Here is a 15,304-nt window from a genome sequence, read left to right on the forward strand (position 1 = left end):
TGTGAATCAGAATGGTCCAATGATTGAACTATTCAGCCGATCGATTCACAGAAATGATGGGTTTTGCAGTTCCATCCTCTCCAAGCAGCAGTTCTGAGAAAATGACATTTATTCTGAGTAGTGCCTTTGCCAGATATGAATGGAGACTTGATTGTGTGCTTTATTTCATTTCACAGCGTAGGCAGTCTTTTATTTCTGAGTAACTTTGTTAACGTGTAGTGATGACCCTCTGTACATGCTGTGAGAATGCAGCTTGATGGGTTTTTCTTCTTCTTACACTTACACAGTGTCTCAATGATAAAATCAGCCATAAGATCTTCGACAAAACTGATATTGGAATTTGGAGTGAAAAGAACATTTTAAAATAATACATCTATCAGGATTTGTCTAGCTACATACACTAAAGTTTGGGGTCAGTAAGATTTGTTTAATGTCATGTAAGAATCTTTTTTTGCTCACTGAGGCAAAATAGAATAATAATAATAATAATATTGTGAAATATTGTTACAATTTCAGCTTAAATATATTTTGAAATTAATCATTATCAGCCATTAATTCTGTCTTCAGTGTCACATGATCATTCAGAAATCATTTCTTATTATAACAGTAAAAAACACTTGTGCTGCTTTATACATTCTTTATTTTCAGCATTCTTCGATAAATATAAAGTTCTGAAAAGCATTTATTTGAAAACAGCACAGAAGTCTTTACTGTCACTTTTGCTAAATTAAATGCATGGTTGCTTAATAAAATAAAAAAAAATCTTAAAGACTTCAAACTTTTGAATGGTAGTATAAATACCTCAACCATTTGTTATCTCCCATTGCAGAACTATGGTCTAGAGACCGAGAATTTGCGGACTTTGTCACACAAACTCAATGCATCCGCTAAGAATCTGCAGAACTTCATCACGGGCCGCCGCCGTGGGGGACATTATGACGGACGGGTGTCGCGACGCCTTCCCAACGACTTCCTGACTTCAGTCGTTGACCTCATTGGAGCAGCTAAAAATCTACTAGCCTGGCTGGACAGGTACTTAAACAGATCTGAAAAGGGCATGAGCTCACCTGGGCTGAACAGAACAAACCTGACAGTCATATAATATCATAGAACTGAACCGCATTTGATGATACTGAATCAAAAGTGAGTCAAACCGCCTGGATAAGCTGCCCAAAATAACGAATGGAAAGCAAACTAATGTTTGCTTGTATAATGGAAAGTATCCAAAAACGTAGCTTTTAAATCCAGCCTGGGTCAGGTCATGTCTAAAATGTGAAAAAAAAAGAGAAAAATGCAACTCTTGTTGATTGGTATGGAGTTGTTTGTGTTCATCTCTTCGTGTGTGTGTTTTGCTTTGTTTGCAGGTCTCCATTTGTCAGTGTTTCTGAGTACTCAGTGCTGAAGAACAACATTGTTCAGCTCTGTCTAGAGCTAACCACAATTGTACAGCAGGTGTGTGTGTGTGTGTGTGTGTGAGTGTGAGTGTTTTGGTATTCAACACACACAAACAGCACAGTCATTTAGTATTATTTCAATGTACATATGTTTCTCTTTTCCTCTCAGGATTGCACAGTGTATGAAACTGAGAATAAGATTCTACACGTGGTAAGTGTTTCTAAAGTCTTTTCACACACACAAATTTGTAAACTCCAGATTAACTGTATTGAGAGCATCTAATTTGGAAAACCACAGGCAATTACTTTGACTCAGTAATGCAATAAAAAATGAAAGCCTTATAGAAAGCCAAAGAGAAAGTCAAATTTTTTTTTTTTTAAAGATAAATTTAAATGCATTCATTTAGCAGACACTTTTATCCAAAGGGACTTACAATGCATTCAGGCTAACATATTTTACCTAACCTTTTAGATGTGTATTGTTTGATTTGTGAAACTGTCTAAGTCCTACTTCTAGGTAAAGAAAATGTCCTATGAGACATTAACATAGACATCATTTGGCCACTTTATAAACATCCTCTATCCCTACAGGCTAGTTATAAGACTTAATTTGATAGTATATTTTTACTATATAGTAGTTGTGAAGACTTTTACAAGTAAAGTGAAGAAGCACACACTCACAAGTAAAACGTGATTGTGGAGTCACATGTATCTAGCCTGCTCTGAAGCAGAAAGCTGTTATGTGTGTGTTTAGCCTAAGGTTGGATATCTTGAATAATGCAGATTGTGAATTTTTCTCCCTTCAGGATCACTGCCTGTAGAACAGAAAAAGGGGGAGGGAGGAATAGATGGATGGAGACAAATAGAGAGAAAAAGATGAAAGAAAGATTATAGCATGAATAAATCTGAATGGAGCGTATGACTTAATAACGTTGATTCATTATACATTATGGGTACATTTCATGGCGCTGAATGCCTTTCATGTGAACGGTTCGTACTCATGCAGTGTTGCCAGTGTTCACTGTTCCTTTCCAGTTCAACAGCTATAATTAGACTGAGAGATTTATTGTGCAACCGCAAACATGAACTGACAATACTGTCTGTCTTTCTGTCTTTATCTCTCTTTGCAGTGCAAGACTCTATCAGGTATCTGTGAGCACATTATCTCACTGTCGTCTGATTCGTTGGTGTCACAGTCTGCCCACCTAGAGGTTGTCCATCTGACGAACGTGATGCCTAGCGAGGGCCTGGTGAGAAAAAAATGCCAATATCCCTTCTATAATCCACAGAAATATGAGAATGCACATGCAGAGCTATACATAAAGAGACAACTATTTGAAGACAAATGCTGCCTTAAAGTGTACCTGAATCTCATATCTCCGAGTCGAGCCTTCGTTATTATTGTATGTCATGCATATATTAAATATATTTGGTATAATTTTAATTTTTTTTAAAAGCAAACACTGTAAGTTGATGCTTATCTATGAGCTTTTTTGTACATTGTACATTTTGTACATTGAGTTTCACAATTGTAAATATGACTATTACGTATTTCCAAATACATTGCACTGTCAGTCAGTGTATGACCAATAGAGAGAATGAGAACGGTGTTTAAAAACACAGAAAACAGAAATGATACACTTTAGCACCGTTTGAAAAATCTGTATAAATCTAGCTGTCCTGCACTATGATTGATTGATTTTATGATTGATATCAGCCTATTTCCTCTTTTTAGGGCATGTACATCAAGTCCACATATGATGGTCTTCATGTGATCACTGGAACCACAGAGAATGTGAGTTCAGAGCTGGATTTATTCTTTACCTGTCTCATATAAATTCCCCCAATCCAAAGCCTAAAATTATAAACAGCTGTACACATCACTTCTTTCCACTATTTTTGGAGAATCCCTCCAGGGAATGCCAGATGGTCATTTAAACTTATTATGAAAAAAATATTCAATTAAAAATGTAATTATTATTAAAAATTATTCAGAGATGCTTTTGGGAAAGTGTTTCATAGGGCCTTAAAATTTTTATTTTATTTTATTTTTTAAACTTTTAACAAACTGATGTTAAATTGTGCAAGTTTCTTGATTTTAATTAATTAGGCATGTTTTTTGATTAATTTAATTGAATCATTAAAACGAAAAAAAAAAAAATGTTTTATAGGGCCCTATGTAAAGCTCCATCTGAGTTCTTCAACAGCTAGATTAAACCCATGTCAATTTTAAGATCATCATTTGTGATGCTGTGGGATAGGACTTCTTATCTGTAGGAGAACCAGCTCTGGTTTCCTTCAGATTGTCAGTGTTGCTCTATAAAGCACATGCTGTGCTGCAGCTCTTCTGTGGGGACAGCAGAAGCAGGTCATCCGCAGAGAGCAGGCACTTGATTTCAGAACGGCTTGGAATGGAGGATTGTTCCAGTGCTGTTGTTAAATCATTTATGCACGTGTTCAGTTTGGTTGGGCTCAAGCTACATGCCTTTTTTAGCTGCTGAAAAAACTGAATTAATTGATTTCTATCACTTAATGCACATTTACCGTTCACCGAAACGACGGTCTTCATCATCAAGTTTTATAGAATGACACATCAGAGCATATGCAAAATCATCTGACTAATATTCTGGACTGGTGTGGAATGGTTCATTGGTTACACATTTGGAAAACATGGTTCAAACCCCAAAAGGTTTAATAGTGTCTAACGTTGTATCCTTGAAAAAGACATTTAATCTGGGGTTGCCGCAGGCAGACTATCGCTGCAAGATTTGTACTGTAAGTCACTAATGCAAAGAATCATCATCTTATGACTGCTTGCTGTGTTTGAACAGATTATGAAAATATTCTTTGATTTAAATGTTTAGCTATTTACGTATACAGGCAGAACAAATTAGCAGAGCTGTGTTTCCCAAAAGCATTGTATACTTTGTTGATTGTGGAAACCACTGGCACTAATGCTCTCTACAATCTTCTCAGGCTTACAATGCTTTTGGGAAATGCAGCCCGGATGAGTGAGATTTTGATTAAAAGACCCTCAAACACTCTTAATAGGGAAGGTCAGCATTTAGGCATGTATGGTGTCCAATTTATTTCTATAATGAGCAGGGTTATTAATCTCTCTATATCTCTCTTGCAGTCTCCCGCGGATCAGTGTAAGAAGATCCACGCCGGTGACGAGGTCATTCAGGTCAATCACCAAACTGTGGTGTGTATCATTGCGTGGTTGACATCTGTTTTGACCTTGCATCAGGGCATATGTGCAGTAATGTTTGCGCAGGTATGATAGATGACCAGTTGATGCTCAAGGGTTTTCAGGTGGATCTCATGAAGCCTTTCATGAACATGTATGAAAATTTCAAATCCCTTTATATGGAATTATATCTTTCATTAAGGAAATCATTAAGAAAGTGAGACCTATTTAGGGGTGATAAATATACAGAGTCCCATGGACAAAAATATATTTTTTGTGGCCGCAAGTTAAGAATTTGTTTTTATGAATTAAGAATTCATTCCATAATTTTAGTCAAATTATGTCTATGAATTAAGAATTTGTTTCCACAACTTGTTATTTGGTTCCCTTGTTTTAGTAAAATGTGTCCATTTGTTCAACGAATTACTACAACATGACCAGTTTTAATGAAAATGCTGAAACAAAATAATAAAATGAGGAAACAAATTCTTGATCTGTCATGTGCGGGGCTTCCATCAATAATTTAATCCTCAGCCAACATTTCTCTGTACTCCAAATTTAATTTATTTTTATTTTTTTTGCAAAATATGAATCTTTCACACTACTACCCTTGTGGAAAAAATATATACTAAAATGTATTTGAAATACATTTATTTTGTGCTATTTACACTACAAATACATTTACATTTTTAATAAAACTACCTTGCAATTGTACTTTTGATATACTAAACTGGTATACTTAAAATCTGCTAAACTGGAATGTCTATTTTTAGCTTAATGCACTTTAATTATGCGGAAGTAGTGTTGAAGTCCTACTAAAGTATATTTGACTGTGCTTAAGTGGAACTATTGCAAGTATACTTCAGCTACACTTTAAATATCTTGCATTTAAAGACTGATATCATACAGAGATCACACAATTCTTATTAATAATTAATTAAATTAAATTAAATTAAATGAATTAATATTAAAACACATTTTAAAATGCGCATTCTATTAAGAAATGTGCATTGTGCAATTAAGAAATACTCCAAATAAAGTTTAATTATAGTCATATAATGATTTGTCAATAAATATGGATTTGAAGTTTACTTAGTATATGAAATAAATGTATTTTAAATAAATTGTGGCATATATTTTTTCTTTCTTTCTTTCTAGTGTAGTTTAGCATTATTTATTTAGTTATATTTAGTTTTTATTTGTAAATCATCTCTATCTTTCAGGTGGGCTGGCAGTTGAAGAATCTGGTCAACTGTCTCCGTGAGGATCCGGGTGGAGTCATCCTCACACTGAAGAAGAGGCCACAGAACACTCTGGGCTCCACCCCTGCACTGCTGAAGAACGCCCGCTGGAAACCACTCGCCCTGCAGGTGTGTGTGTGTTAGGATGGGTCAATGTGTTCGTTCAAGTGTAGCTGTTTAATATGTAGCGTGTGCGTATGAGTGCATCTCAGAGCAGTGAATGAGTTCCGTACGGCTTGTTGCCATGGCAACCAGAGTTCCGTGGTTTCTCTGGATACAAGTATCAGACAGATGCAGTTAAAGCTTGCACGTGTGTCCTCTCCTCACAGTCACGACACAGCAGAGCGGAATGGACCTTCACTCATGAATAAATCCACATTGGTGATCTAAAGGACATAATGCTTATTGACATAATTACACATCAACTTATGGTGAAAGAGGATTTTAAATCCTTCCTGAATGAATACATAAACAATTAAAGAGAAGATATATTATACACTTGTGAATTACTGAATTGAGACTGTTAGGAGTGGGAATATATCCAAAATCATATATTACGGTATGAGTAATTTTATTTCATGGTAAGTATATATATCACAATATAGTTATTTTTACTTTAAATAAGGTATTTTTGATTTCAGAATTTATATTAATTCTTGTCACCAGTGTCAAATAACACAAAAACTAAAACTAGCATAAAAAAAAAAAACTGAGCACTGAGGAAAAGTTAGCAGGATTAAATACAAATCTGACACTAATTACAAGCAACAGGACAAAAATAATAATAAAAAAAAAATACTACACTGTATAAAGTAATCAAATGGATAAATTAATGTGTAAATTAAATATGTGTTTCCTTTTATCAAAGTTACAAAAGTGATTTAGTCAAGAGCAGTGAGACATTTTCTCTTATCTGTTGTCTGATAAACCTGAATGACAGACTGCAGGAATATTAGACTGCTGTCACTTTAAGAGCTTCCCCGGATCCAATATACTGTTACACCTTTTCTTTCACAGCTGTTTGGTTTCACTTGAGACCTGAGTTACTGTGTTTAACAGGGAACTTGCAGAGATGGGCATTTTTTCACATACAAGTGTGTGTATTTAACCGTTCAAGGCCCATAAGGCAACAAAAATAACACATTCTATGAGCAGCATCTTCACCTGCATGTAGCCTAAAGAGTTCTCTTTCTCTGCTGACTGCATTTCAACAGCTTAAATCGCTTGATTTTAAAATGCAATGCTTAAAAACGCATGCAAACGACAAGTGTTCGTGACCACTCAGCACAGAACATCATGTGAGCTTGTAACGGTGATAAAGACGACAGTCGAAAATCTCTACCGGTTGACAGATTTCTACAGATTAATCATATCAACCGGTATATCGCTCACCTCTAGAGATGGCACTATAATATAATATAAACAACTGGATAAAATGACTAAAGAATAAAAGGACGTATTTGTACTGAAATATTTATATGCTATAAAACAATGCCCACTGATAACTGCTACTGATAAATCCATTAGAGTTTTTAATGTACACGATTCTCTTTTCTCTTGTCCTTGGTTTATTGTCTGCTGCTTGTTGCTATGCTTTTCCTCATTGCTAACTGACTGATGCAGCGCTCATGGTTGCTAAGGGCAACACTATCATCACACTCTTGGTCCTTCATTAGTCAAAGGTCTTTAGACGTGTGTGTGACAGACCTCTGTCCTGCCTTCTAGTGAAACTAGCTGCACCAGCCTAACATACTGGACAACTATATATATATATATATATATATATATATATATATATATATAAAAAAAAGGTTTCTTACTTGTCTGGTATTTGTATTGTCTAATAGCTTTTCCATTGCTTTCCTATAACATCAACAAAGTGTCATTAGCTTCATAATGAGGCTATTTTGTGCATGTTTTTGATTGACAGCCGCTGTCCACCAGTCCTTGCAGTGGTTCTCCCACCCCACCCAGCACACTTGGGTCAGTGGGACTCTCACCTGGAGTGGACATACCTGGGGGACATGATGTTTTTATTCTTTCCCCTGTCTATGGACACAGGTATTCACATATGAAATATAAGATGTACGCAAACCGTTTCATTTAGCATGTTGGTGTAATTCCCCTTTTTTTTCTTTCATTGGATCTTGTTCTCACTCATTTAGAGAGGATGATCTGGATCGGGGTGGGTTTGGAGTGTTTGGCTCAGATTCTCCAGGGTATTATGTAGAACAGGAAGTACTTGGGGGTCAATACTTCCCCCTCCTGGAAGAGGATTCTGGGAGAAATACCGGACTGCGACGCAGAGACCGGACTCCAACTCACAGTAAGAAGATGGAATTAGATATCACAAATATACAAAAAAATGAAAAAAAATATATATATATATTTACATGTAAACAGATTTTAATTTAATTTAAATTATTTGTATGAATTAATTACTGATGTCATCAAGTAGTTACATTTTGTATTAAGAAAGAGCTTTTTTTTTTTTTTTTGCATTGGAACATTATTTTCAAAAAGAAGTAAAGAAACTTTAGTTTTCTTTACAGTAATTTCCATTTATTTAATCAGGAAAAATACATATAAATAAAGTGGTACACAGGTGAGAATGCATGGCCAAAAAAAGATATGCTGGATAAATAAGTTCAGATTGCTCATATGTGTACCAACATGGTTAAGCGCTGGGAATGCACTAATTTGACTAATTGTAATACCGTATAAGATTTCCATTCGAATATAATGCATAAATCTAGGCTATGCACTGCCGGTTCAGAGCAAAATGCAAAAATTTGATATTTCATTCACTGACACGCTTTACTCGGCACATATACTTACTTACCAGCAACTCTGCAAAATAAAAGCTTTCTGGTTTTAAGTTAGAATGTGTATAAAATGAAAAAGTAAAAAAAAAAGTAAATATTAGGATTGAATGTTTTTAATGTATACACAATTAGTGCTCATTTTAATTACAAATAATTATTGTTTGTACAGGATGATTTTGATTGCTATGTTTCAGTTTTTTTTCTCTGTCCTAATTTATAAACATAAGGTTCTCTCAATTCAGAACGACATACTATAGTACATACATACACTACACAGAGAATACTGCATTCTCTGTTTTAAATAATATATGGAACTGTGCACTGTTTCATATATTATTAAATAAACTGTTGGATTTGCTTATGCGAAGTTACACAATGTACTTCTTACATCATGTCTGGATGGCCATTTTTTAAGCCGGACATAGACGCAGTCCATTACAGGAGATTAAGCCACTCGAGAGCTCCGGCTTTAAACTGCAAATCTCAGCCATTTAATATGTTGCCGTTGCACTACTATGTGCACTATAATACACACCAAGAGAATAGATGAAAGATGCTCTGAAATACACCAGTACTTACACAGATACACACTTAAATGATGTACGTCTCTGCCTGTAGGTGATATCCGACAGGTTTCAATGGGAACTGAATGGCTGGCAGAGCCTCAAGAATCTGGAGTTTACAAAAGAGGAAGCAGAGGTGATGATTTTAATTTGTTGGCAGATTTAATAAATTTACTATATTTACTTCACTGGCACCAACTTGTACTTTAACTTAAAACTTATGTGCCTTATTGTTATTGTAAACATTTATGAAGCCCATGGCCAACACAGATTTGGTCTATCTAGTGATCAAAATTTTAAAGTGGTCCACTTAAAAATTGCATTAACAGTTCTGTAATTAAAAAAATGGACAGATGTTGGCTTTGGTGAGGATTTAAGGTCAGAGCTCAGTGTCGGTAATAAATGCTCCATATGTAGTGCTTTTAGTATCACTAGGAAAGAGAAGTGTAAGCCCACTCATGGGCCCCTCATGTTCAGAGATCTATGATTATAAAAATCACATATTACATTATATCAAGCATGTGTTTTCTTAAAGCGGTCATAGGATGTTGCTAAAAAGAACATTATTTTGTGTATTTGGTGTAATGCAATGTGTTTATGTGGTTTAAGGTAAAAATATATATATTATTTTCCACATACTGTACATTATTGTTTCTCCTCTATGCCCCGCCTTTCTGAAACGCATAGTTTTTTACAGAGCTCATTGTTCTGAAAAGCAAGGTGTAAACTGATTTGCCAGCTACCCAGTGTGTTGTGATTGGCCGAATGCCTCAAGCATGGGATGGAAATGTTACGCCCCTTAACACTGTGATGACGTGTGTCCCGGCATGATGAGACAAACCAATAAACCCCATTACAAACGAGGCATTTGTTGCATCCAGTGGGGACATAATTACTGTTTATAATGACTTTTTTTACGCATTGCATTATTTATCGTGCTGCGTAAACATACAACCATGTCTCCATTTGTGATCAGAGAAACAACAAACAACAAGTGCTGCTCTACACTGCTCAAAACTTGCGTTTGAACCATCGGTGGCAAATCCTTTATATATAAAAGCGTACTTACAGACTGTGTGTCAGAAGCACCAGACTGTCCTTGCAAAGTTGGAACTGCCCCACTTTATAGAAACAGACACCGGCATAGTAGGCTACTGGTTCAGGAAACAGTCCTCATCCTCCGCAAAATGTGCTGCACTCATCTGAATATTTGGGTTGAACTGTTCTGGAACAGTGTTGTAAATACAACTTAACCACTGATTTCTAGTTGTGTCCTCTTTTGGAAGGTCAAACAAAGTAGTTTCGCTTTCACAACGAAACACAGAGCATCTCCATGACATGTTGACGGCGGCAACAGTGAGAGTAAAAGTTACGCTTTCTTTCTTTGCATGATCATTTGGGCGGCGTTATGCAAATCTTCCCACATTATGGCGTAGACACGTGGGGGTGTGTTTAAACGAGGCGTTTTAGGTAGGAGTAGTTGACTCTTAACTTTTATAAAGAATATCTCTGGATTTAAGACTTTAGTCTTTGCAACTCTAGAGATCTTCTTTATGCACCAAGAGATTTTAACACTCCAAAGAGAAAGGCAAAATTTAAATTGCATCATATTGCCCCTTTAATACATGAATGTCTGTGTTAATGTTGGTATTTCAAGTTAAATATAAAGCTAGGAGGTGCTTCTAGGTAACTACAATCAAGTTTTTCTGCTTCACATGACATTCTTAGCTGCAAATCCTGGCATTTGTAGTGTAAGTTGATTTCATAAGTATATATGAAGAATGTAAATGCCACAAAACTATAGAACTGACATTTCAGAGCATGAGAATAGAGAGCCAAAAACTGTAAGGTGGTGACTTTGTTCTAGTGAACTTTGCAACCAAAAGCAGGAAATACTGTTACGCAGGCTTGTCTTTGAAAGCTGAGAGCAGCAAAAGAATAGGACAGACTTCTTTGAAGAAGCCACCTGAGCTTCAGAAAACAGGAGGAAATGTAAACAACCATTACCGCATTCATTGGTTGTTCAGTACAGCGTAAAAAGAATTCTGAATAATTTTATATATTTTTTCTCCCAAAAAGCAACAACAGAACCGTATGACATATAACAGTCGATTAATGTAGAATATCATCTTCGCTTAATAATACAAAGAAAAAGCTTTACACCTAAAATTTAAAAGCTGATATTTTTGATCTTTACCAACTCCTCTTAATGTGTGAGTGTTAATCTAATTTAACTTAAAGATTCAGGGGAAAAAGAATGACAGTAATCAACCTACTTTTTGATTTTTGGGGTGTGAAAGATGACGTTATCATGTCAAATGGCTAATTTATTACATCCCAGTGTCTTTTTTGTGTAAACACAACTCTAACAATAGAACAGAGATTGCGTAGGCGACATTAGCACAGCTGTAAATAGAAAGCAAACCTCCTTGAGGGGAAATAAACCTCTAAAACCTCACACACACAGGAAGGTGTAATAGAGTTGCTTCGTGCTGAGAGACATGAAGAGTTGAATATTTTGCAGTACGCTTATGTTCCCATTCTAATGTTTTTGACTTTACGTTTTTTCCCATCAGATTCGGATTCCTCTCTCTTGCGGTTCCTCGGTGATGATAGGATTTTGTTGATCCAGGAAGAGGCAGAGTTTTCCCAGCGTGACACAAGCAGGCGATCCAGGAAGAAGAGCCGAAATCCCAGCAGTCCCAGTTTTCCCATTAGTCCCTCTATGCTTGCCCCTCCCGTGCGTCTGGACACAGGTCCCCCTGAGGGGCTGCCCTTCCCTGTGCCCGACTCTAACACAATGCCACACTACCATGTGAGTGAAATATTAAATCTGATCTGTCAGCCAACATCCATTTGGTCTTCAAATATTAGTCTTTTAACTTCTTTTAACATCTGACATTTATATTTGTTTAATAATAAATGTAAAAATTGCCTCATTTAGTGACATATAGTCAAATTATGAATCCATAATTTGATCACACGTCTCTGTACACTTTCACACGTCTCTGGAACAGTGGTTTTTTTTTCATAACACAGAACAGGAAATTCAAATCATCTTCCTCTCTGTCTCTTGTTCTCTTTGTCACTCCGCTCTTTGCCTCAGAGAGCTGCAGACACACTTCGAGCAGATGCTGATAGGTGAGTAAACTTCATAACTACCCTAAATGAGCATATTTGTTTGCATTATTGAATTATTATCCCCTGGGGTTGACTTGTTAACACAAATAGTAAAGGTTACAGCAAAAATGTATTTTTGGGGCTGTTATTTTCAGCTTTGTCCTCGATAATTCTTTGTAAATGCTCCCTTGAGAAAAAAAAAAGTGCTTACACACGAGCTAGGGGTTGACTGTTGGGTCTAATATCGATTTGAACTGGTCCATGCTGTAATATGTGCCTTTTTGCATAGCCTGCATTACATTGTGACAGACTGATGATATTATATCATAATCTACCCTGCCATGTGTCACTCAAATGGTTTTTAATCGAACTGAATAACCTTCAGCCTCTGATTCTCATCACTGAGCTAATTCAGAAAGGTTTTCAGAGCAGCAGGTGCTATAGATGGCCAGATGTCTACAAAGCACAAGATTTAGTAGATTTCCCCATGTTTGATTCTTATCATTAGAGCTTGTGGTGTAATGATTTACAGTATCAACTCTGTTTCCTGCTTATTATCTGACAGTCACTGGACTAGCCAAGATTCTGAACGTAGAGTTGATGTCATTGATGTGTAAATGTGGCCAATTTTATAAATCAGGTTTTGAGTTCTTAAATTGGCTGCATGTCATCTTAATGCAACAAAATATGAAGGAGAGGTGCTGCACACTTTTGTGCAAGAGAACTTCCTTGGCTGTAGTTTTAAGGAGGTTTTTATTTGCCCTGTGACTGAAACTGTAAGTGTAAACATGGAACGATCTCTGTTTCTCTGCTGTTAAGATGCATACAGAGAATTAGATTAAAGAGAGTTGTCTCTATTCAAAAATATTTTGTGTGTGTGTGTGTGTGTGTGTGTGTGTGTGTGAGAGAGAGAGAGGAGGGTGTGTACGTTTGAGGGTGCTGTGCTAGGGTGGTTTCAGTTAGAATAAGTTATGAAGTTAACCTCAAACCCCAGCATCCTGTCCACTACCTGTGCCTTTGTTTGAGTTAAATAGGTGAGAAAGAAAAAAGTATATTTGATCTTATTCTTGGTGCAGGTGGAATCATAAATTACACTGCTATGCTCAGACAGTTCTAATAATCACATAATTAAAACGCCACTGAAAACAGAACTCTCTTCTTGTCTCTTGACTGTCTCGTTGTCTTTGTCCTGTTGTCCCTCTCTACAGATATGCAAGTTCTGGACTGGACCGACAAGCAGGGGCATCAATGAGGAAGGTAAACCACAAGCGCATTAGCATCAGTAGTGCTGATGAGAATACTACATATTGTTAAGAACAAGAGGTCAGCAGTTTTCAGTAGTTTATTTTTTTTTTTTTATTGATTTGTTAGATTATTTTTATTTGCAATATGGCAGCAAAAAAGAGCTGTGAAATTAGAAATTAGTTGATGAACACGTTTTTTTTATTATATTATTCAGGATTGGACTTTAAGAAAAAAAGGACATTTACCAATATTAGATAGGAACAACAAATATATAAGTTTCTTAACTGAATAAAACAAATGCATTAGTTTAATATTAAAGCAATTCTTTATTCCTTATGTGTGCCTCTTCTCCTCTCTCTAGTCTGTACATTATGCCTCTCTGAGGACCAAGCCCAAGAAAAAAAGCAAAGGTACAATGAGATGAGATGCAGATAAGCTCCTAGGTTCACTTTGAGCACTTGGGTTGTGTTAAACTGTGCTGTGTTTGTCAAGAAGAATATTATCACAATGCTATTCTGTCATTTAATATGCTGTGCGTGTAGGTTCTCTCAGTAGTGCCAGCAGGAGGCGTATTGCCTGCAAAGACCTGGGTCATGGCGACTGTGAAGGCTGGCTTTGGAAAAAGAAGGATGCCACCGGCTACTTCACACAGAAATGGAAGAAGTACTGGTTCGTTCTTAAAGACTCCAACCTGTACTGGTACACCAATCAGAATGTAAGTAAACAAATGCAATTCCCTTTTCTTGGGTTGAGTGTAGGGTGTATGAAAGTATATAGTATTCAATCTTTTATCCATTACCACTACAAATATTTCTTGGATCTAAAACAGCTACAGCTCTACAGCTCCACATCCACCCAGTCAATCTCTACTGTTATCACTAATTACACAATTATCAGTACTTCCATTACCTGCTGCCTTCATTGATGGCCTGCTAACAGGCTCACCCCCGGGAGTGATGTTTAGTTTTCTAGTTTTTGCATATTAAAGTGTGCATCACATCTCTCAGTTTAAGAGAAAATCTGTGCATTTATATTATCACGTAACTGCCATAGTTATGATGCCGAAATGATTTCTCTTGTTCTCTATTTCTTTGCTCAGGATGAGAAAGCAGAGGGCTTCATCAGTCTGCCAGAGTTTCGGATAGACAGAGCAATTGAGTGCAGGAGGAAACAGTGAGTGTTAGAAGACAACAATAATCACTCTCTCTCTCTATTGTGTTGGATATGCTGGTTTTTTGGTGGGTCTGTCTTTGAAATTGTGTCACTGCAGAACTGCTGATCTTTATTTTACAAACACACACATGAACACACACACACACACGTTAACTAGATACTTGTATGTGAATGTCTCTTTTTCTTTGTCTTTTTTTGTTTCAGTGCCTTCAAAGCATGTCATCCCAAAATTAAGAGTTTCTTTTTTGCTACAGATCATTTAGAGGAGATGAACAGGTAAGTGGTTTCAGAGCCCGTTCAGACATCAGCTCCCCACTCTGTTATTTCCTCTCACGTCTGTGTTTCCTGTGTCAGGTGGATGAACCGTTTAGGCTTGGCTGCGATTGGCTACACGCCTGATGATCCGGTACCACGTCCTGATGAAGGTGAGATCACATCCTGTGATGAAATCATGAGCCCATACTGCTGTGATCTCACTGCCTCTACTTTTACACCATTTCATTGTTCTGTGAGCTGACTATTATAAACTATAATGTCATGTATATGTGATTCT

At 36.5% G+C, this 15,304-nt stretch overlaps 1 protein-coding gene across 2 annotated transcripts in view; it reads left to right on the top strand.

Moving 5' to 3' along the window:
- Positions 1-15,304, top strand: part of si:ch211-26b3.4 (connector enhancer of kinase suppressor of ras 2) — a 34,800-nt gene that overhangs the window by 13,517 nt on the left and 5,979 nt on the right. The window contains exons 3-20 of one of the 2 annotated variants that reach the window (XM_052556153.1): positions 830-1,032; positions 1,365-1,452; positions 1,564-1,605; positions 2,525-2,644; positions 3,130-3,189; positions 4,531-4,599; positions 5,808-5,954; positions 7,756-7,886; positions 7,991-8,151; positions 9,269-9,349; positions 11,790-12,028; positions 12,320-12,354; positions 13,542-13,590; positions 13,940-13,988; positions 14,121-14,293; positions 14,678-14,751; positions 14,956-15,027; positions 15,106-15,176. In XM_052556153.1, the coding sequence (XP_052412113.1) occupies positions 830-1,032; positions 1,365-1,452; positions 1,564-1,605; positions 2,525-2,644; positions 3,130-3,189; positions 4,531-4,599; positions 5,808-5,954; positions 7,756-7,886; positions 7,991-8,151; positions 9,269-9,349; positions 11,790-12,028; positions 12,320-12,354; positions 13,542-13,590; positions 13,940-13,988; positions 14,121-14,293; positions 14,678-14,751; positions 14,956-15,027; positions 15,106-15,176 (1,864 nt within the window). The remainder of the gene's footprint in view (positions 1-829; positions 1,033-1,364; positions 1,453-1,563; positions 1,606-2,524; positions 2,645-3,129; positions 3,190-4,530; positions 4,600-5,807; positions 5,955-7,755; positions 7,887-7,990; positions 8,152-9,268; positions 9,350-11,789; positions 12,029-12,319; positions 12,355-13,541; positions 13,591-13,939; positions 13,989-14,120; positions 14,294-14,677; positions 14,752-14,955; positions 15,028-15,105; positions 15,177-15,304) is intronic. The other variant, XM_052556154.1, reaches the window with a different exon arrangement.

Source organism: Carassius gibelio, chromosome B5 (assembly GCF_023724105.1).
Source record: "Carassius gibelio isolate Cgi1373 ecotype wild population from Czech Republic chromosome B5, carGib1.2-hapl.c, whole genome shotgun sequence".
In the NCBI taxonomy this organism is placed as follows: Eukaryota; Metazoa; Chordata; class Actinopteri; order Cypriniformes; family Cyprinidae; genus Carassius; species Carassius gibelio.